Below are 23848 nucleotides of genomic sequence, written 5' to 3'. Positions count from 1 at the left end.
TGCATAGCCTGTTCACCCAGTAGTCACTCTCCACTGATAGGGTCCAGGTTGTTTGTTTTAGTACTTGCTCCACAGTACAACCCTCAGCTTGGTATTCCCCATGCATTATGGCCAGCACATGTCTGTGCTTAACTGTTAATAGGGTTCCGTAGACAGCAGGATGAATCAGCTATACTTATTATCTGCCCGCCTCCATGGAGCGTCAACTGCCTCGCTAAAGCTTAAGTTCTGGAAGAGAATGAGGGAATTCTTGCATTTGCGCAGAAAAACTTCTTTTTTTTTTTTTTAGCTCAGAGTGGCATTTATGTCAGTGTCATCAGATGTTACCCATGCTTTATGGCTGATTCATCCTGCTGTCTATGGAGATCCCTATTTACAAGTAAGCAGACTTGTTTTTAGTGTTTGACACAGCCATTCCAAATTTCAAAGAGCTACTGGATGGTAGTGCACATTTCTTTAACATGGCTTGATGGATTGTGAGGCAGAGAAGAAACAACATTGTTACTCAGTTACACAGAGGCACAGAAAGATAAGTAGTCTGCCCAAAGATGTATAGTGCTTAGACTCAACCTCGTGTAGGTCTTAAAAATTCTCCTTACCAGGCCTGTAGTAAGAAAATTCAGTGCCCTGTGCTGAAACGGCAGGGAACCTTCTCTTTCACCAGGTGGACAGCAGTACCCAGGTTTCTACGATATACTATCTTGGTGTGTCCTCCCTCAAAGATGGTTCCTTTGTCATTACACTGTCTTCACACCCTTAGCTAATGATCCTGTTCCTTAACATCCCTTCTTGTACAGAGCTAATAGTTTGTGGAAGATACACTAAATGCTCTTTTTCCTGTGTCCCTCATAGGTAAAAACCTCTACACCAATGAATATGTAGCAATCAAACTGGTGAGTAGAATCTAAATTCTTGCCGAATTTTTCAGTTTTATATAATTTTCAAAACTGCTATTGACACGTTGTGGCCAAGAAAAAGCCCCGAAACCCAGGCTTTGAAAAGTAGAAAGTACTGTAAGGAAGTGATTCATTTGTTCATTGTTTACAAGCCTTTCACCTCGCCCAGTCTTTCACCCTCCCTAATGTTGAAAGCAGAAATAGGACCAAGGACCCACCCACATAATGCACTCTTCTGTTATAGACTGAGCTGCTGTGGTGTTCTATCAGCCTTTCTCATCTACTTTCGCTTTCAATGATGTAATTGTACAGTAATGACCGTCAATGATTGCATGGAGACAGGATGTAATTCTCTCCATTACTGAAAAATGCTGACATAGTCCATTAAGATTTTTAAACAAGTAATGCCACCAATTTTACCCAAGCACAGACTCTTCCCTTTGTTTCTTATCTCTAAGGTATATTATGGAAAAGAATAAGTACTTAGACTGCAAGGTACAGTTTTGTAGTGTTAATAGGTCAGGCTGACATTTGTGCAAAATCTTTCAGACCTACTGCTGGGTTTTTTTTTTTATGTTTCAAGTTTTTCATGTGCATTTGTGGTCTCCTATGAAAAACCAGTTGAACAGCTTTATGCAAGTGGCACTGTAAAACTGCTGTCAACGCTTTGCATTAGCTTGGTAGAGCTACTGGAGGTTATTGCAGTTGAATTGTGGGGTGTCTTATGGGAACTGGGGGCACACAAAGTTCTCTTTAGGCACAATCATGAGAGAAAATCTTTAATATTACACACACAGCACCACAGTGAATGCAAAACACATTAAAGCCTGTAGGCCTATATTCGTTTTGTTATTTTATAGTTTAAGGACTTGTTCAGTTTCTTGCCCACTCTTTTTCAGGCTGGTTACATATTTGATCCTGGTCCTTTTGCTGAGTGAAAGCTAGGAAGCCGCTGCCTGCGTGGTTCCCTTTAACTCCTCTGAAGTCGGCAAAGGATACAAATACCCTCCTTCCTTTTGATGGAATTGTGATCTTTGTCTGTAAACTATTTTAGTTTTGCTCACTTGGAACTCCTTGATATCTGGCCCCCATTTTTCTTCCTTCCTGTCCTCTGCTGAGGGCCACACACTGCAGCTCCATCTGGAACTCCAAAATTATGCATCTTTTTCTTTTGGTTTTTTCCCCATTTATTAAGGTTTTATTAATCGCTTGTCACAGGTCTAAGCGTTTTACAGTAAAAACACACAATATTATCTGAAATCAACATGACAGACAATAAGAACTGAGCCCGGCCTTTTAATGTTGCCAGTGTGATGGCTGAGACTGACTCCCCTCTGGGAGCTGTGAATTCTGCCTCTGTAGCATCCCCAGCCCCGGCTGATCTGAATCAGAAGCCAGGCTTAAAAATTGAACCAGCTCCTCCCATGCCGCTGTGCATGGCCAGGCCCTCCTTTTCTGATATTAACAGCAATGTGTGTTTTGTGTTTTAATGGCAGCACTATTTCATAGTCACTGCTCTGAGGAAGTGCAACTGATGGTAGCAGTTCTATCTTATTTGCCTTTAGCAGAGAGAAGTGACAGTTTCTAATTTACTCGCCCTCTCTTCTGTCGATCCCAAACCTCAGCACGCTCATAACCATACTGATTCAGTGTGTGTTCAGAGACAGCTATGGAAGCAAAATGAGGAAATCAGACAGCTTAAAAAAAAAAAAAAAAAGCTCTTAACCAGGAGGCTTATGTTAACCTGGATTTGTATCCTCCCTTCAGAATCTCTTGATCTACATTCCTGATTGTATTGTTGAAGTTCATCATGCCTCTCTTGGCTTTTATTTGAAATTATTTCTTTTGCTTTAATTACTTGTGCAAATTGCTGTGCGAGTGTTGTCTGTCTTGTGAATCCTGATATGCCTTTATCAGAACAGTGTAGGAGAAATCCAGCTCTGATGCACTTGGGGTTTTTGCCAGTAATGGTAAAATCCTGGATACCTACATTTTGGATTCTGACGTCTGCTGAGGGAGTCTTTTTTTGCCACCAGGCAAAGAAGAAGAATGCTGCTGCTGGCAACCCCTGCTGCCAAGCCAAGAAGAGCAACTCTTACTATAGTCTGGGACAGCCCTCTTGCTACCAAGAAGAGGAGGCACTGTGGCCTGGGGCAGCCCAGAAAGGCTGGAGGAGGGGGAAGGAAGAGCCTAGACTGAGGCATGAGAGAAGAGAGGCTGGAGGGAGGAAAAGAGACTGGACTGTAGAAGGAGGAAGAAGTAACTGGATATAGGGGAGAAAGGTTGGAGGGAGAGAAAGCAAATAAAAAAAAAAAGCACACAACAAAAACAAACAAATCAAGTAAAAAGAAGCAAAACAAGCAAAAAAAAAATAAATCCCCAGAATCAATGACCAAGCCGAAAAACAATATCCCAGATTTAAACCCCCCCCCCCCCGCCCCCCCATAAAAAATGCTAAACTTTTATAAGGAGAAAAAACAGATTTTTCCTTGGCTCATAAAAATTTGTTAGTGCTCAAGCTGAAATGTTTCCATCGCTGATAGTTTCATTCAGTAAAGGCTTGCAGAATCTAACCAGCAGCATCAAGACAAGTGGAGAGAGAGCAGAAGGCAAAAGATATGTAATTACTTAGTAAAACTTTGCACTCATTGCTCCCTTCTTCGCCTCCTTGATGTTGGCAGCTAAACTCTTTGCGCACACTTGGAATATAGACTCTGCTTTTGATTTTGATTTAACTGCTATTTTTTTTTGGGGGGGGGGGGGAGCTGTACAAGTATTGCCATCGTGTTTTTTTCCAGGCAGGCTTCATATCCAAAATGTTGAGATGCAACTTGTATATAGTGCCAAGAAACTGCTTTCTTCATAATTTAGTTTCAAAATGTTAACTGTTAATTATTAACTGTAGAATTAATGTTGGTAAGAAAATTAATTTATAAAACTGAAAGATCTAGCAATCCAGAGCATGTGGTATAATCTTAATGAAAATGTTCCAGAATGTGAAACATTTTTATTAAGATTATACCACTTGTTGGCTACTTTAGAACATAAGATATGCCACCATTCTTTGTGTTTATTTCTTGTCCATACCCACAATACTCAACTTAAGACTATATCAACTGATTGATTACACTCTGGATCGCTAGATCTTTCAGTGTGTGTGTGTGTGTGTGTGTGTGTGTGATATAGAGAGATAGATATAGATTGTTAAAGCCTAGGTATATCTATCAGTCCTAAGTCTCAGTAACTAGTACCTGGCTCAGGTCGTGCTCTAGCATCCAGCCTAGACCTTGTCAATGGGTCTAGGCTGAGGCTTATTCCTGCCTGGTGGCCTGTAGTGGAGTTTTTTCGTGCATGAATATTCAAAATGTTTAAGGCATGGCATGCTGCATGCAGCAACATAAGCATGCTATTAACTTTCATTGGTTAATACAATGAATTGACATTTATTGTCCAGTATATTATTTGAAATGAGAAAAATGTAAGTTGCATATTTTTAGAACCTGGAAATTGATTAGAACATTAATAGGATGAATAATCAATATTTTCTTAGTGTCTAGTCAGATGAATCCAGAACCAAGTGGGTTTTGTACCTTTACCAGCAGATGGAAACGGAGCAAACGGACGTCACAGTATATATAACCCTGCAGTGACAGCCTGCCAGTATTCAGTCTCCAGCAGTTGGTGGACATGTATCTCCCTACTGGGAATTGCTTCGATATACAAAAAAAAAAAAAAGAGAAATAAGGAAAATAAATTTGCCCTACTGTCCTGTGGTGATAACAAAAGGTTCCTCCCCCAGTTGAGAATTCCTGAGGTAATTTCCGAGGTCCCTCAGATGAGCCCCTTGTCCGATAGCTGTATTTTCAGCCAGCGTGGACTTAGCTGTTAAGCAGCTGAAAGGCAGTGGTTGCAGGAAGCAGAGCATGGTGGTGATGGCAAATGCCCTCTCCCCCGTAGTCAGAGACAGCCTCTGTACTTAGCCAGGTAAGGCTAAACTCAAGTAAGTTTAAAAAAAAAAAAAAAGAAATACAGAGATGGAGGGGTTTTTTGCTGTAGAGCTTCCTCCTTCCCCTGGTCTTCATGCTCTGTGTGCTGTTCTAACATTCGTCCTGCTCCATGAGAGGTCGAGGGACATGGCGGGTTGAGCAGTCTCTGTAGGCTAGACACCGCTCTGAATTTTTTTTTTTTTGCTGCACACCACGTGGTGGGCCTTAATGACTTCTCACATGCTTTCTTTAGGCTACCCTCCATAGGATTGTCAGCTTAGTGTGTGCATCTAGCTGTGCATTCAAGTTGTGCATCCAGTTTTTGGATGCTTAGGCAGTCCTAGTAGTCTATGCATCTAAATTAGTTTTTGGGTACTTGCCAGGTTCTTATGGCCTGGATTGGCCACTGTTGGAAACAGGATGCTGGGCTTGATGGACCCTTGGTCTGACCCAGTATGGCATTTTCTTATGTTCTTAAATTAAGCGGCGCCTTAGGTGGCTATCCGCCTACCTGTGCACACAAGTTGAGCGTTACTGTGCGCTAAATGTTTTACGGCGCCTAGGTGTTGGATGTCTAGAATTTTTGGATGCCTAAAAAAATAAAAATAAACTAGACTCACGCTGCCAGTCTAATGGCACCCATATTTAAGAAACCTAAGCACCTTTCTCTTTGCACTGCCTGTCATATTTGGGCATCTCAACCAGGAGTGCCCGCTGACTTGTGCCAGTGCTGTTTGGAGGCTCAGGGAGAGTTATATTCCTCTGATATCACAAGCCTTGTTCTTCCCAGCCAGATGTAGGTCTGGGTAAAGACTTTTCAGGTCGGGTGCCTGATTTTGGAAATCCCCTCTCTGGTTCTTCAGTAGGGGAAGGCAGCTCAGTGAGTACACCTCAGGTACCTCCTGGACTGGATGCTTCTACTTTTTCATGGGTAGAATTTTTCCAGGGATTGCAATCCTTTCTTCAGGTGTAGACCTTAGCCCTGTCCAGTGCTCCCAGGGCAGAGTCACAGGTGCAAACCTTATCTGGACCTAGTAGTAAGCACTGGGGTACTCCCAAAGTGGCAGCGGGACTACCAGATAGAGATCCAGATGGCATGGATGATGACACTGATCATGACTCTCTTGAGGATGGTGAAATTCCTCCAGGATTAGAACAGAATAGGACTCTGCTGTGGTTCTTCCATAGACATGAACTGCCGGCCCTGATTTCCCAGACTTTGAAAATGCTGGGAATACCTGGGGCAGATTCCATGTCTAAGCCAAAGAAAAATCCCATTTTGGTTTCTCTGCGTAAAGCCTCTTGTTTTTTCCCAGTGATGGAGGCCATTCAAGAATTGATTGATCTTGAGTGGGACACCCCAGAGGCTAATTTCAAAAGAGGTTTGGTTTTGGAAGGCCTGTACCCTCTGGATCCTGTGGTGAGAGCGCATTTCCTTTTTCCGAAGGTGGATGCACTTGTATGTTCAGTCTCCAAGCGGACAACTATCCCCATGAAGGGAGGAGCGGCCTTGAAGGATGTACACGATAGGATTGAAACTATTCTTAAGCTGGCATTTGAAGCAGTGGCAATGACTTTGCAAATAGTTTTACTGTTCCCTGGTAGCTCACTTTTGTTTATTTCTCTCTTAAGAGATTGACTCTGGGGTGAATTCCAGGGCAGTTATGGAACCAGTGGCCACCTTTTTAGCAGATGCAGGCTGCGATTTGGTCCACATCTAGCCAGAGGGGTGGCTTCGGTAATAGCAACCGGGCATCAGTTGTGGCTGAGAAATTGGTCAACAGATGCAACCTCTAAACTAACCTCACAAAATTGCTCTTTAAAGGCTTGCTCGTGCTTGGGAGTGAGATGGAGAAACTTGCCAGTAAGTGGGTTGAATCACCGGTTCCTTGATTAGCAGAGGATAAGCAGACATCACGCTCCTTTGGCATGAAAGGTCGTGCTAGGGGATCCATGTGTTTTCGAACCTATAAAGGAACGACCTTTCAGAAGACTCAACCTTTTGGTAGGTCTCAGTCCTTTCATACCAGGCAGCCCAGAAAGGGTGTGGTCTCGGGTAGTGGATTCTCCCGAGCCTCCCAATGAAGGTTTGCCGACCCACCCCCCAGGAACAGGAAATAAGAGAACACCTCTTTTCATAGGTAGGTCGAGTTCGCATCAGATCAATGGGTCCTGGAGGTGACACAAGGATATGTGTGTCCCAAGTATTCCTTGGGACAATGTTCATGGTCTCTCCCTGCAGAAGAAGCAGACAGTGGAGGATACATTGGCAAGGCTCCTCAGTCCGAGGGCTGTGATTTCGGTACCCCACATCTCAAGAAAATACGGGGAGATTAGTCAGTTTTTCATTGTGCCTAAGATCCTTTCATCTCATCCTGGATATCAAAGGTGTCAACCATCTGTGGGTGACACATTTTCGCATGGAGACCTGGCACTTGGTGATAATGGCCGTGCAGTCGGGGAAAATTTTGACCTCTTTAGACCTGTTTGAAGCGTATCTTCACTTTCCCATTCAAATAGAGCATCAGTGCTTTCTGCGGTTTGCAGTTCTGGGACACCATTATCCGTTTCAAGCACTGCCTTTTGGTCTGGCCATTGCTCCCAGGACCTTTTCCAAGGTAATAATGGAAGTTGAGGCAGAATTGAGAGAGGATTGGGATCCTAGTACACAAGGTGATCTCTCTGTTGCAGGAGCTTAGCTGGGTGGTGAACCTGGCCAAGAGCAGTCTTCAGCCTGCTCAGTCAATGGAATATCTTGGGGTTTAGTTAGACATGAAGCAGGACAAGATTTTCTGGCCTGAAGCTCATATTTAGAAGTTGATGGCACAGCTACATCTATTAATGAACACTCTGCGCCTAATCGTATGGTCCTACCTGCAGGTACTTGGTTTAATGGTGTCAACCCTGGAAGTGGTACAATGGGCAAGAATGCATATATGTCCTGTTCAGCGTTCCCTGTGGTCTCTGTGGAACCTGCAGTCTCTGGACTATTTGATTCGACTACATCTGCCGATGGAGGTCTCCTCCCGAATGTAGTGGTGGCTTCAGCCGGATTACGTAAGGAAGGTAACTTCCCTAGCACCACCAGTCTGGCTAGTACTGATGATAGATGCGAGCCTCCATGGTTGGGGAGCTCACTATCAGGAGCCGACAGCGCAAGGGCGCTGGGATGCAGAAAAGTCTCTTTGAAACATAAATCATTTGGAAGCCAGGGCAATCCAGCTGGCATGTTTGCAGTTCAGTGACAGCCTGCAGGATTGAGTGGTCCGGATAATGTCTGACAACGCAAAAACTGTGGCTTACATAAATCAGCAGGGAGGAACCAAGAGCCAACAAGTGTTGCAGGAGATAGATCAACTTATAGAATGGGCCGAACTACATCTCCAGATGATCTCAGCCTCACATATAGCAGGAAAAGACAATGTAAGAGCAGACTTTCTCAGCAGGGAAAGTCTAGACCCCGGAGAATGAGCGCTATCAAACGAGTCATTTTAGTCTTCCATTTCTAGACCTGCTAACTACTTCTCGCAGTGCGAAAGATCCGCGATTCTTCACGAGAGATCCAAAGTCATTGGATAGATGCCTTGGTGCAGGAGTGGCCAGAAGACAAGTTGCTATATGCCTTTCCTCCATGGCCCCTGTTGGGCAGATTAGTCCAAAGGATTGAGCACCACAGAGGGATGGTGCTCTTAGTTGCTCCAGACTGGCCCAGGAGTTTGCAGATGTGCAGCAGCTTCTGGTGGAATTGCCCCTTTGGCTTCCGGCGCACAGAGATCTGTTGCAGCAGGATCCTATTCTTCACAAAGATTTGACTCAATTTTATCTTATGATATGACCCTTGAAAGGACTCGCTTGCTGAGTGATTTCCACGTTGCTAAGAGCTAGAAAGTTCTCCACTTCCTTAGTCTGTGTGCGGATTTGGCATGTTTGAGGCCTGGTGTGAGGATCTTGTTTGGTCAAGATCCTGCTCATTTTGGAATTTTTGCAGGATGGCATGAATAAAGGCTTGGTCTTTAATTTCTTAAAGGTACAAGTAGTGGTTCTCGACTGTTTCAGAGATCAGGTAAATGGTGGATCCTTGTCGACTCATCCTGGTGTGGCCTGTTTCCTGAAAGGAGTGAAACATCTTTGTTCTCCTTTATGGTTTCTGGTGCTCTTATGGAGTCTTAATTTGGTATTGGATTTTTTAGTGGGCCCTACATTTAGACCACTGCGTAACCTGAACTTGCAGTTATTGACCTTGAAAGCAGTGTTTCTTGTGGCAAATTATGTGGATAGGGTTTCTGCACTGCAGGCCTTGTCTTGCCAGGAGCCATCCTCCGGGTGACTCCAGGGGAGGTACAGTTGTGTACTGTTCGTTCTTTTCTACCGAAAGTGGTCACTGACTTTCACTTGAATCGGTCCATCTCCCTGCCCTCTCTGGACAAAGAGAAAGATGTGGAAGAGTATCATCTGTTGCAATCCTTGGATGTTAAGAGGTATCTAGAGGTTACTAAGCCTTTAGGGAAGACACATTGCCTGTTTTGTCCTGCACGGTGGTACGAGGCAGGGAGAGCTGGCTTCGCAGGCTGCCATAGCTTGCTGGATTAAGGAGGTAGTCATGGCTGCATATATTGATGCTGAGAAGCCATTACCTACTCAGGTCAGGGCTCATTCCACTAGGGCTCAGGCAGTGTCGTGGGTGGAAGTGAAATTGTCTCCCGTTGACATTTTTGCCAAGCTGCGATGATGTCCTCATTACACACTTTTTCCAGGTATTATCTGGATGTGCAAGACAGGGAGGAACACAGTCTTTGCACATGCGGTTTTGACTGGATTGCAGGCAGCTTCCTGCCCTATTCAGGAGTAGGTTGGGTATTTCCCACTTGTTCTGGATTCATCTGACTGGATGCTAAGAAATGAGAAATTACTACTTATCTGATAATTTCCTTTTCTTTAGGACAGTCAGATAAATCCAGCTTCCCACCCTTGTCTGCCGAATGTTTTTATTATGGTCTGCCTGTGTGTTACAGGGATTACTGGTAAGTGTTCATCCATTGCCTAGATTAGTGTTAATACATTCTTGTCTGAGCTCATTGTTGCCTGTTGGCTGAGTATTGATATAGTTATGTTTAATCAAGTTTTGCTAGTCTGTCCACAGTTGCTTTTGAAGAGAATATTGGCAGGCTGATGTCGCTGCAGGGGTATAAATACTGTGATGTCAGTTTGCTCCATCTGCTGGTGGAGGTGCATAAACCACGTGTTCTGGATTCATCTGGCTGTCTTAAAGGAAATTATCAGGTAAGTAGTAATTTCTCATTTTACTTCTGCTAATTTTCATTTGATATGTATAGAATTTGAAAGAAAAAAATTAACTGTATTTTAATTTAATTTTTTGGTTTTTTTGTTATGCGTTTTCTTTCTCATGCCTATCTTGTTTGGTTGTAGGAACCAGTCAAATCTCGTGCACCTCAGCTTCACTTAGAATACAGGTTTTATAAACAACTTGGCAGTTCAGGTAAGCAAACTTATCCATTCAACAGTTTGTGTTCTTTGGCTGTAATGCTGTTGGTTAGATATGCTTTGTAAAGTGAGACTGCCTATTGGGGAGGGTGCTTCTGTCTGTCCGTCCATCTGTACACGAGTTTTGTGTGAGGTGTGCAAATGTGACCACATACCCTTATGCAAGGGGCTGCACGTGCCGCAGGAATCCATGTCACTGCTCCCACTGCTGCTAGCAGAAAGTGTGTGGGGGGGAATTGGTGTGAGACCATACACTGTTTTTTCTAATGTTTATTGATGCCACAGAGGTGAATGATGGTAGCAGGCACTTTTCAAATTATTTTTTGTTACTTTGAAAAAGATTTGAAAAAGTTATGTCAATTGAATCTTTATGGGTAGAAATCCCTTGTGTGTCGGGGAAGACTATAGTGATAGGGGTATACTACCGTCCACCTGGTCAAGATGGTGAGATGGACACTGAAATGCTAAGAGAAATTAGGGAAGCTAACCAAATTGGTAGTGCAGTAATAATGGGAGACTTCAATTACCCCAATATAGACTGGGTAAATGTATCATCGGGTCACGCTAGAGAGATAATGTTCCTGGATGGAATAAATGATAGCTTTATGGAGCAATTGGTTCAGGCACTGAGAGGGAGCAATTTTAGATCTAATTCTCAATGGAGTACAGGACTTGGTGAGAGAGGTAACGGCGGTGGGGCCGCTTGGCAATAGTGGTCATAATATGATCAAATTTGATTTAATGACTGGAAAAGGAACAGTGTGCAAATCCAAGGCTCTCGTGCTAAACTTTCAAAAGGGAAACTTTGATAAAATGAGAAAAATTTAGAAAAAAACTGAAAGGAGCAGCTACAAAAGTAAAAAATGTCCACGAGGCGTGGTCATTGTTAAAAAATACCATTCTAGAAGCACAGTCCAGATGTATTCCACACATTAAGAAAGGTGGAAAGAAGGCAAAACAATTACCGGCATGGTTAAAAGGGGAGGTGAAAGAAGCTATTTTAGCCAAAAGATCTTCATTCAAAAATTGGAAGAAGGATCCAACAGAAGAAAATAGGGTAAAGCATAAAAATTGGCAAGTTAAATGTAAGACATTGATAAGACAGGCTAAGAGAGAATTTGAAAAGAAGTTGGCTGTAGAGGCAAAAACTCACAGTAAAAACTTTTTTAAATATATCCGAAGCAGAAAGCCTGTGAGGGAGTCAGTTGGACCGTTAGATGATCGAGGGGTTAAAGGGGCACTTAGAGAAGATAAGGCCATCGCGGAAAGATTAAATGATTTCTTTGCTTCGGTGTTTACTGAAGAGGATGTTGGGGAGGTACCCGTAATGGAGAAGGTTTTCATGGGTAATGATTCAGATGGACTGAATCAAATCACGGTGAACCTAGAAGAAGTGGTAGGCCTGATTGACAAACTGAAGAGTAGTAAATCACCTGGACTGGATGGTATACACCCCAGAGTTCTGAAGGAACTAAAAAATGAAATTTCAGACCTATTAGTAAAAATTTGTAACTTATCATTAAAATCATCCATTGTACCTGAAGACTGGAGGATAGCAAATGTAACCCCACTATTTAAAAAGGGCTCCAGGGGCGATCCGGGAAACTACAGACCGGTTAGCCTGACTTCAGTGCCAGGAAAAATAGTGGAAAGTGTTCTAAACATGAAAATCACAGAACATATAGAAAGACATGGTTTAATGGAACAAAGTCAGCATGGCTTTACCCAGGGCAAGTCTTGCCTCACAAATCTGCTTCACTTTTTTGAAGGAGTTAATAAACATGTGGATAAAGGTGAACCGGTAGATATAGTATACTTGGATTTTCAGAAGGCGTTTGACAAAGTTCCTCATGAGAGGCTTCTAGGAAAAGTAAAAAGTCATGGGATAGGTGGCAATGTCCTTTCGTGGATTGCAAACTGGCTAAAAGACAGGAAACAGAGAGTAGGATTAAATGGGCAATTTTCTCAGTGGAAGGGAGTGGACAGTGGAGTGCCTCAGGGATCTGTATTGGGACCCTTACTTTTCAATATATTTATAAATGATCTGGAAAGAAATACGACGAGTGAGATAATCAAATTTGCAGATGACACAAAATTGTTCAGAGTAGTTAAATCACAAGCAGATTGTGATAAATTGCAGGAAGACCTTGTGAGACTGGAAAATTGGGCATCCAAATGGCAGATGAAATTTAATGTGGATAAGTGCAAGGTGATGCATATAGGGAAAAATAACCCATGCTATAATTACACAATGTTGGGCTCGATATTAAGTGCTATAACCCAAGAAAGAGATCTAGGTGTCATAGTGGATAACACATTGAAATCGTTGGTACAATGTGCTGCGGCAGTCAAAAAAGCAAACAGAATGTTGGGAATTATTAGAAAGGGAATGGTGAATAAAACGGAAAATGTCATAATGCCTCTGTATTGCTCCATGGTGAGACTGCACCTTGAATACTGTGTACAGTTCTGGTCGCCGCATCTCAAAAAAGATATAATTGCGATGGAGAAGGTACAGAGAAGGGCTACCAAAATGATAAGGGGAATGGAACAACTCTCCTATGAGGAAAGACTAAAGAGGTTAGGACTTTTCAGCTTGGAGAAGAGACGACTGAGGGGGGATATGATAGAGGTGTTTAAAATCATGAGAGGTCTAGAACGGGTAGATGTGAATCGGTTATTTACTCTTTCGGATAGTAGAAAGACTAGGGGGCACTCCATGAAGTTAGCATGGGGCACATTTAAAACTAATCGGAGAAAGTTCTTTTTTACTCAACGCACAATTAGACTCTGGAATTTGTTGCCGGAGGATGTGATTAGTGCAGTTAATATAGCTGTGTTTAAAAAAGGATTGGATAAGTTCTTGGAGGAGAAGTCCATTACCTGCTATTAAGTTCACTTAGAGAATAGCTACTGCCATTAGCAATGGTTACATGGAATAGACTTAGTTTTTGGGTACTTGCCAGGTTCTTATGGCCTGGATTGGCCACTGTTGGAAACAGGATGCTGGGCTTGATGGACCCTTGGTCTGACCCAGTATGGCATTTTCTTATGTTCTTATGACACTTTTGTATTGCGAACAAAATAGGTTTGGAGATTATCACCAAATTGGTCATGTGTTCAAGTCCACATTGTTAGTCTGTCTGCATATGACCCTAAAACATGGAATAGAATTTTGATCCCTGTTTTTAAGAAAATATAGTAAAGTAATTGTAAATATTATAAGGCAGGGCCACAAAATTAACAAGAGTTAGAGGAGTCAGTTTGTAACAAGGCTGAATATGGCTTTGCCTAATAAGATTTTCATTCATAAGGGTTATCATATTGCCTTTGAATTGAGGCTACCACAGTTTGAGTATCGTATGCAGTTCTAGTTGCCCCCTTCTCAAAACATAGTGGAACTAGAAAAGATATGGAGAAGGGCAACAAAATGGATAAAGGGGATGGAATGGCTCTCCTATGATGAGGCTACACAGGCCTTGGAAAAGAAACGTCTGAAAGGGGACATGTTTGTTTTTATTTATATTCAGCTTTTTTTTTCCAGCCAGTTCAAAGCAGATTACATTCAGGAACTGTAGGTATTTCCTTGTCCCCAGAGGATTCACAATCTCTACCTGAGTTAGTGGAGGGTTAAGTGACTTGCCCAAGGTCATAGGGGAGTGCAGTGGGGTTTGTAGCCTACTGCTCTAACCACGAGGTGATTACTCCACTTGCACTCGTACAAGATAACGCATTGTGGACCATAAATACTTTGTATTATATATATATCTGGGGAAAAAAAGCATAAATCCTAACTAGCAGAGAAAAAGGGCTGTTCTCTTTTGGGGTATTTTTCCAGCTTCTGAATTCTTACTTAAATTTTTTTTTTTTTTTAATTATGTGCTTGGTGTGATGTTACTAATCACAGCAAGTCACTTGCAAGTTTCACGGGGTGAGTGTTAAAAATGTGCCTAGTAATCTGCTGTCGTCCTGCTTGACCATCATAACAGGCACTTCTGGCACAATATTTACCTTCATTGCCTTACATTTAATCTGGCCAAAAATACACATTTTTTAAAATCTTTTTTGCACTTAGTCCAAGTGAGATGAAAACACCCTGACACGGGCCTATGTATGTTGATTCTGCATCAAGGGGATCTCCTTACAGCGTGACCGCTACCAGTGATTTTCAAGCAGTCAGGTATCCAGCTGTAACTACAGCAAAATAAAAAGGCCGTTAGATATATCAAATTAGTAAAAGTATATAAAAGTGCCTATAGTACAGGAAAAATGGGAAAACACCTAAGGGAAATCTTTATCCATGATTGCACATAAACCAAAGAAATATTCTCAAAAAATTAATTTAAAAACAAACAGCATTACCCTTCTCCATCATGGCATCTCTCTTCAGCAGAGCAAAAGTAAAACCGGAAGCCGCAAAGCGAAGTTCCGGAGCAGCTCCTTATATATGGAATTTTGTATTAATGAATACCATCCCACCTCCGCATTAAGCCCTCTACCCATCATTTGCCCCGTTCCAATCTAAAACTTTGAGTACACAGACCCTCCCCTTTCGTAGTTTACTTGACAAATTACCACTTAGTCTCTTTTCTGGATGTGGAAAAGGAAAACACTGTACTTACACAGATATAACTAAGTTTCAAACTCCCTTTGCTTCACGATACACTGTGTATGGATTGATTACAAGCTTTGCCCCAGGAGCTTCTACTTATGGGTCAATACTGGTGGTGCCATGGTAAAATATATACTCAACTTCCCCAACACTTCTTGTTCTGTGCACTTGTTACAGTTATTCCTCTTACAAGAGTGATATCTCTTTATCCCCCTAATCATGTTCATTATGATGATGATGCCCCAATACACCACCGCTTTAGGAGAAGCCTCAGTCTAGCCTCTCCAGTTGTGCCTGAAGATGAAGCACTTCAGCGAGCTCTTGATTACATTAATAGTACTTACCCTTTGACCAAAACTCGTTTAGATGCTTTGTCATCTACTGCCTGGTTACCTTTCGGTCCAGTAGCTGCCACAGCAGAACTTGGCAAGGCCATACGCCGACTACAATCATTATTACATGTAATTGTAATAGAACTTAATAGTGCTATCAATGCTTTACAAGAACAATTGAATGAGGTAACCTTAATGGCTCAATATAACAGACAAGGCTTAGATTACATTCTCGCAGCTCAAGGAGGTCTCTGTACTGTTTTGAACAGCTCTGAATGTTGTACACTTATAGTGAATCGATCTTACATAGTTAAGAACTCCATGGAAAAGATTGTTAATCTTGCTAAGCTTAATGTTGCTGACTATCAAGGTGGATTATGGGATTCATCTTGGTTTGATGGTATCTTCAATGGATTTGGTCCCAGGTTTTCAAAACTAGGAGCTGGTTTGAAAGTTTTTATCTGCTTTCTCATGATATTCCTATGTATTGGACTTTTGATATGCCTTTGCCTACCATGCGTATGCTTCTGCTTTCGACGATTTGGATCTTCCATCGCTGCAGCCATACCCAAGATGTCTGAACTGAAAATTATGGTCAATTCTTCATCTGCAGTGCAAGATCAAGTAACTACTATCCGTCAGCGTTTAATGATGGACAGACATGAGCTTCCCCATGAATTAAATGGGTAGGGAACAATAGTGGGGGTTAGCCAACGACGGGTAAGATTCCTTCACCTAAGGCTAGCTTAGGATGTAAGGGACAACCTAAGACAGGCACCCACGGCCCCACCCATCAGAAGGGTTCCCAGGTGTAACCCTTCAAGAGGGGTTATGTATGTTATATTATGCATTAACTTTCTGAAGTACCTCATTTCTGCTGTATTCAAGAATGCTAGTTTTAGATTGACTACTGAGGACCCTGCTTACGTGCTGGAATGCAGCCAGCCAACACCCCAGACCCATTAGCTGATTGGCCTAATACATTCTCAAATGAAATGGACTATAGTTATCTAGAAACAACACTCTGAATGTACTCTGATTGGTCAGTTAAGGAATATATAAAGTGTGGGTATATTGCTGGACGAGTGAGTACCAAGGTATTCACATGATTGCTGTAAGCCTGATACTCCGGGGAACAAAATAATTTGTTCCTCCCCCCTCTCTTGTTGTCTTTGTCTCTGTCTTTCTTTAAATAAAAGTCTCAAGTTACTAACTGTTGCTGTGCTTGTTTTTAGAATCAACACCTCGAGGTGTAACGGTATCCAAAAAATAAATCCAAAACTGTTCTCTAAAATTCAGGCGAGATCTACGATTGTTCTTTCTAAAATCATTAGGAATGTGCTCAAGGATTCCCCACTCTAAATCCTCAAAACAATGATTATATTCCAAACAGTGAGGTACCATAGGAGCCGAGATCGTTTGTGTGTTTAAAGACTTTTATGTTCTGTCAGCCGTGTCTTTACAGGACGCGAAGTGCGACCCATGTAGACTTTTTCATGAGGGCATTGTAAAAAGTAGATTGCAAAGGTGGACGAAAAAACAGTATTACTAGGTTAATAAATAGTTCTTCTTGAAACTGGCTCAATCCATTGAGGGCCATTTATTGCTTGATCACAGAAAATACACCGACCACAAGTTCTGTGACCCTCAGCATGAGCCAATAGTGAGGGTGGCTCCAGCAATGAATAAGAATGTACAACAAAATTCTTGATAACCCTTCCTCTTTTATATGCAAATATCGGAGGTTTCTCAAAAATCGGGTTCATGGCTAGCACTCCCCAGTGCTTATGAGAAACACGGCTAACTAAATGTGAATGCTGAAGTACACAGACCAAAGACGAATCACTGGGAGGGCTTTTATCAAGTAAAAGCCAGGTCCGCACTGCATGTGAAGCCCTTTTATAGGCTTTGCTAATTATCTGCACTTTGCAGCTTCTGGTTTTACTTTTGCTCTGCTGAAGAGAGACGCCATGATGGAGAAGGGTAGCGTTGTTTGTTTTTAAATTAATTTTTTGAGAATGTTTCTTTGGTTTATGTGCAATCATGGACTTTAAAGGTTTCCCTTAGGTGTTTTTCCATTTTTCCTGCACTATAGGCACTTTTATATACTTTTACTAATTTGATATATCTAACGGCCTTTTTATTTTGCTGTAGTTACAGCTGGATACCCGACTGCTTGAAAATCACTGGTAGCGGTCGCGCTGTAAGGAGATCCCCTCTGATGCAGTATCACAAAATATGGACCCGTGTCGGGGAGGTTTCATCTCACATGGACTGAATTAAGCTTTATGTGCAAAAAGAGAGTAAAAAAAAATGTGTATTTTTGGCCGACGATTAAATGTAAGGCAATGAAAGTAAATATTGTGGCGGAAGTGGCTGTTATGATGGCCATTTGGAGCATACAAGTTTTGATGTTGGGATGGTTATTGGGTGATACTGTCTTTCTATCCTTCCTATATTACACCTTTGTATTTCGCCCTTCTACTTGATGCATTGTTATCCCCTATGCAGTGAGAATGAAGCTGTGATGTTGTCGTTCTCGAATGCCTTTTTTGTTCTACTGTACTTTGCAGAAATTATTCACTTGAGGAAAAAAGAGGCTATTACTTGGAGTGGTAGCTGCACCGTGTTGGTGTGCGCTTATATTATATGGCAACAAATGAAGAATCCCGTATAAGTAGAGCGGCGGGGACGCTTAAAGAGACCTCATAATAGTTGTCAACTTTTTAAAGCTGGCATGTAAGCTTATAATGGCTCAAGCTTGACTTTACTTGTAATCATCGGTCTCTATGAGCGTGTGATGCTCCTGTAAAAGGTAGCTATCTCGCGGCACGGTCAGTCTCTTTTAGTACTCTGTAGAGTCTCTGAATATACTTAACTTGCGATTTTCATGTCCGTAGACAAACCAGTATTGTTGATACAAGTGTAATCCGATGCTGTTACCGACACGGCGTGTTTCGGAGGAAACCCTCCTTCATCAGGGGCTCGGATGTCACTAATGCCGGTTTTTCACATAATTCGTGGAAGGCAAGTTATGCGGCTGTGTTATAGCGTCTCAGATGGTTTTCCAATGATGCTGGACTTGCATTCGTGGAACCGTGCGAGACGTCTGTCAGCGTCCCCGCCGCTCTACTTATACGGGATTCTTCATTTGTTGTTATATTCATTATTATCCTGTCTAGTGGATTTTCTTATATTATATGGAGCATTTGCAGATCAGAGTGGCTTACAATTTACATACTGGCGCGATGAGTGCTTTCTCAAGTGAGCTTTCCAGTCTGTGGGTGCCTGAGGCAGTGGAAGATGCTGTTTAAGGCAGAAGCAAGATTTAAACCCATTAATAGAAATGTATTTATATCAACCTTTATATAGCACGCTACAGCAGGGCACCTTGTAATAGATTACATATGTAAAAATCCCTGCACTGAAGAAGTTGCATTGTAAACTTATCAGAAAAGGGACATGCATTTATTTGTAATTTGTTGTAAAGTGCTGAAATGAAAACATTTCCTTTAATGCAAGTTTATGAAGAGGAAAGATTGTTTTGGGGTTTTTTTTAAAATGCATCTTAATCATGAGGTCAACTGAATTAAATGGTGGCTTCATAGATTAAAGACAAAGGATTAGGCAAAGAAGGGTAAGAGAACATATTGGCATCTCCTGGGGGCAAGCAGGGTGTGCAGGGCCTTAGGTTCCAGGGATTCTGTGTCATGGTTATGACTTTAGTTTCTTTCTGTACTTCTGTAGTTTTGCAATTCATGTATACACCTTATGTCACTTAGCATGACAACATGCTTAGTCTTTGAGAGTAATTACCGCCATATGGTGAGAGAGAGAGACCTGCTGGACCCGGAGTCCTTCCCAGCACTGTTACTATGATGTTGGTAAACTCTTGAAGGCTGGCCCTGTGGCTGGTAGGCTGCAGGCATGTGATGGCAATGATTCACTTAGATTGGGGGGGAAAGGAGGAGAATTGCTTCAGCCAGGAAGACGGACTGCGTTTCCAGATTATTTGCACTGGAGAACTGGAAGAATAAAGTAGAAAAGGTAGAAAAATAACTCTCCTATTCAGTGAATTGCCAGTCTATGAGAGGTAACGTTTGGCAGACGAGAATAGTAACATTTTTGCTTAAAATAGGGCGTGTCTCTCTCATGCCACTACCAAAAATAAGACAGACACCATTTTTCGCTTGCATGTCATCCAGCTTCTCGTGCACATGTTAGCATTCTGTAAGAAAGCCCATCCCTTGGGATCTTTTTTTCCAATGGGAACATGCTAGCAGGGCAGGAAGCCAGAAGAAATGCAGGAAAGAGATCTTGTAGCCATGCATCTATACTTCTACTTCATTTTGGCAGTTAGAGCAAATGTTGCTTTTAAATCTCTGAGCAAAGACCGCTGGAATAAAGGAGCACGTATGTCTGGGACTTGAGGACCTAAATATGCATACCCTAGAGGAGGAGCAAGATGGGCGGGATTCAATAGACTTTTAAATACCTGAAAGTAAATAGCGTTGGCCTTGGAATATTAGTACGACTTGTATAAAGTGTTCTGATTGAGATCAACTGCACGTTCTGTCCAAATTGTATATGGAAACTATTCATCCCCTGTCCTGAAGATTTACCTCTGCGTGCTCACACTGTTTATCTTAATCGTCTTGACACGCTCTTTTCATCTGTTTATACGTTGTCCTTTTCCATATCTCCTGTGCATTAATGTGCAAAAGGGTGTTTAATGTGTTTCATCCAAGGTGGTATAGAGAAAGTTAATCTCCTAAAAACGTGGTTAATAAGTCGCCATAAAACTTAAAATGCACAAGAAAACAAACCTTTTCCAAGGAAGCTATAGAGCTGGGGGGGGGGGGGTAGAATCAGGAACAATATCAGGAAATACTTTTTCAAAGAAAGCGGTGGGGGGGGGGAACGCCCTGCCAGAGATGGCGATGAGGATGGTAGTGACACACGAGGGCAGCACTAAGCAGAAGGCATGAGGGGTAACATGCATGGCACAAGCGGTTACAACCCTAAGCAGCTGGCATGGCAGACTGGATGGGCCATTTTTGGCTTTTATCTGCCATCTTGTCCTATATTTCTATGGGACTTCAAGAACTTGGATTATAGCTGGTTAAGGTAGCAGGAGAGCAATTTAACTTATTTTCTAGATTCACAATAACTTCCTCCTCATTTGAACTTGCTGTTACCAGAAAAAAATTACAGGCATGTGCAGTGTAATGTATCACTGAGAACATAATACATACCGAGTTTAATCCTGTTTCTAGCCTAAGGCCCTGAGAAAAATAGAAATAAAAGTTTCTGAAAAATGAGCCCTTGCAGTCTTGTTTTCATTCAGGAAGCATCTCTGAACCTGGGTCTCGTTTTGAGAGTGCAGAGCACTAATCACTAGTAGGGCCGATACAGTAAAGTGTGCTCAGCTGAGCGCACTGTTTAACACGCGTTGGACGTGCATCCACAACCCCTTATACAATTCGGTTTAGTGCAACCAAAACCGTGTCCAAATCCCCCGAAACTAAGGTGCTTATCACATCCAAATGCACGTTGATGAGGCTATGAGCTATTTGCCTGGGATACAGTAGAAAAAATACATGTGCACCAGATCTGCACGTTTTATGCTCAGAAATTAGCACCTGTCCAAGAGCAGGCATTAGTTTCTGAGCAGCCTGAAAAAGTGTAGAGAAAAGCAGAAGTCTGCTTTTCTGTACATCCTCCGACTTAATATTGTAGTGATATTAAGTCAGAGGAACCAAAAGGTTAAAAAAAAAAAAAATGCCAGCAGGTCAGGTTAGGAAAACGGATGCTCAGTTTTACAAGTGGCCATTTTCCTAACTCGCTGGCAGCCACCTCTCCTGGGCTTCTACTGCTAAGGAGGCTCTAAGGGCCGCACTATTGTCCCTGGCGTCTCCTTTTTTTTTTTTTTACCGTGACCCCTCGTTTAAATACAGTATCGGGCACCCGGGAGAGGTGGCAGGTTGCGCGTTAGGAAAGTGGGCGCTTAGCACTGGGCGTCCGTTTTCCTGCGACCTTACTGTATCGCCCTGTAGGTGACCCGGGTGTTCATAAATCACTTGATTACAGAACCTCATCAACCAGCTGATTGTATACAGGCCGCGAGGGTGTCTATTCCCCTGCTCCATGCTTGCAAACTTTATTAATCCAATCATCAATTGACTGTTTGCTAAATGAGCCTTGTGGAGCTCTTAATGAATGACTTCATCGTGCCATCTCACTGTTAAGGCAGCATAAAAACAGCACTTGCTTTCTTGCTCATCTAAAACTTTCTCAGTACTGGCAACAGAAATTTAAAATGCTCCCAATGTTGCAGTGGGCTCCTGTTTAAAGCAGTGCAAATTCTGCAGTAATTATTTGGACATGTGGTATATTTTAGTTTCGCTGCTTAATGCCTAGTACAGGACACAGAAGAGCGCCGGTCCCTGCCAGACGCCGTAGGAGCGGCTGCCATGAAGCAGATTGCTTCCTTTATTGTAATGCAGTTGTTGTTGGGCCATGCTGTTAAGATCTTTTCCACTGCTGCAAAATGAGAGAAACTGTTGGCATTTTTGCCATTCCATAGACCTTTTTATAAAAAAAGAACACTTTAAAAAAAATAAAAATAAATAAATAGTCTGTATATCAAATTTTTTTTTTTTGGGGGGGAGGAGGGAAGTTGTTTGTGTATAACCCATTCAGTGTTTCAAAGGAAGCAGCTGTCGTCTAGAAGAGCAGTCCCCTGTAAAGTTTCATGTCTATAATAGGTTTTGGGAGGGAGGGTTTTAGATTGGTTTAAAAAAATAAATGAATAATGAAACACCTGGGTAGCCTTTCCTGCAGTGACAAATTTTGGTTTTGTGATTTTAAAATGAACCTTGCCATGCATCCATATAATTGATTGCCTTGGAAAATAAGGGATTTGTTCTGTATGGTATTATTTTCATGACACTACAAGCTTTTTAGTGTAATCCATGCATGCTGACAGGGAGGCTGCAGCCAGGTCAAGAACACTCAGTCTGGTAAATGTCCACGTAGGAGGAAGAGAAACAAGGTTTTGGATGTTGCAAACACATTCTTGCCAAGTAAATAGTGAATAAATGAAAATGTAGGTAATTGTCAGTATGGGGTCGAATTTTGAAACCACTTTGTAGAAAGCTAGAATGCAGGGGTATTTGTATTTCATAAAAAAAAATACATTTTAATTGTTTGTGGCCTACCATATATAACAAATTTTCCCTCTGCCCATCCTGTATTTATTATCAGTATTTTCCATTTGCAGCCACAAGGCAGATAGAAGCAGAGGTTACTTTTGCTGATGCTTGAGCAACACCACAGGGTTGAGCCTTGGTTCAGCCATGTGACCTAAATCTTCTCCTGGGAAAGAAGGAGAAAAAATGATTATGCCAATTTAGGAAAAAAAATATTTTTTTTGTGCTTTGTGGGAGGTTTGCACTTTTGTCTTTTTCTCTGGAAAAAGATGGGACCTGGAAATTTTGGCTGATTTGAACAAGATTTGGCTATTCAGCAGAATGAATGTAAACCTTGCACAGTACTCTTAGAGCCACCACCATGAAAACATGGTCCAGACCTAATATCCCATGGATTTAGAGATCCTCTTCCAGTTTGTTATGGCGCCTTCCCAGTGAGAGCATCCTTGGCTATTAAACTGCCGCAGCTCCTTTTGCTGTCGGCACCATTACGAGCAGGCTCCCTGTCTAGATTGCAGACAAATAGAAATGGGTAGAGAGACCAAGAATTGTGTGGGAAAGGAGAAGGCAGGTCAGAGGAGCAGTGGGTTCCAGCAGTATTTCTTATTCTGACTGCATAATGCAGTCCTGGGGACCCCTGGCCAGTCAGGTTTTCAGGATATACCTAATGAAGATACGAGAGAGAGTTCTGCATCCATTGAAGATGGTATATGCAAATATCTCATGCATATTCATTAAGGGTATACAGAAAACCTGACAGGTTGTGGTTGGGAAGGGGGGCTTGAGGGCTGGTTTGAATACCACTGGCTTAATGCTGTGTGTTCTGCACATTTCTACTATGTAGGGTACAGTATGACTTGCTGGCTCACTAGATCAACACCCTAGGAAGAGCTCCCTTAATGCCTCCTGCTAAAACTACTAAACTTTACCCCATCGACTTCTAATGCTTCACCATTCACACAACCATGATGCAAGTCTTGGGGTAAACGTGGCAGAAAGTACCAGTGAGAGAAGGGAAGAATGGTGAATCCCAAAACAAAGCAATGTTTTTAATGACTGCAGCTCACTGTTCTGCTACCATATACATAAAATCATATGCGGCCAAGCAGCAGCCTTTTCTGTGTGTATAAGCAGATACATTGTGTGCCAGCTAAAGTCATTGTAATTAGCTTGCAGATGGGGAATTGTCCAACTAAAACACAGTAGGTGCCAGTAGTGATTGTGCAGTCTTGAATGTTTCATTTGCTTGACCCATGCTTAACCTACATTTTATATAACCATAAACACCTCACCAACTGAATTGGGAATT

The 23848-nt window shown here is 42.1% G+C and overlaps 1 protein-coding gene across 7 annotated transcripts in view; it reads left to right on the top strand.

Moving 5' to 3' along the window:
• CSNK1G1 (casein kinase 1 gamma 1) overlaps window positions 1-23848 on the top strand; it is a 251138-nt gene that overhangs the window by 126000 nt on the left and 101290 nt on the right. For all 7 annotated transcript variants that reach the window (XM_029574623.1, XM_029574617.1, XM_029574619.1 and 4 more), the window contains 2 exons: window positions 853-893; window positions 10310-10379. In XM_029574623.1, coding sequence (XP_029430483.1) covers window positions 853-893; window positions 10310-10379 — 111 coding nt within the window. The remainder of the gene's footprint in view (window positions 1-852; window positions 894-10309; window positions 10380-23848) is intronic.

Source organism: Rhinatrema bivittatum, chromosome 13 (genome assembly GCF_901001135.1).
Source record: "Rhinatrema bivittatum chromosome 13, aRhiBiv1.1, whole genome shotgun sequence".
In the NCBI taxonomy this organism is placed as follows: Eukaryota; Metazoa; Chordata; class Amphibia; order Gymnophiona; family Rhinatrematidae; genus Rhinatrema; species Rhinatrema bivittatum.
This window is presented reverse-complemented; position numbering and strand designations above follow the sequence as displayed.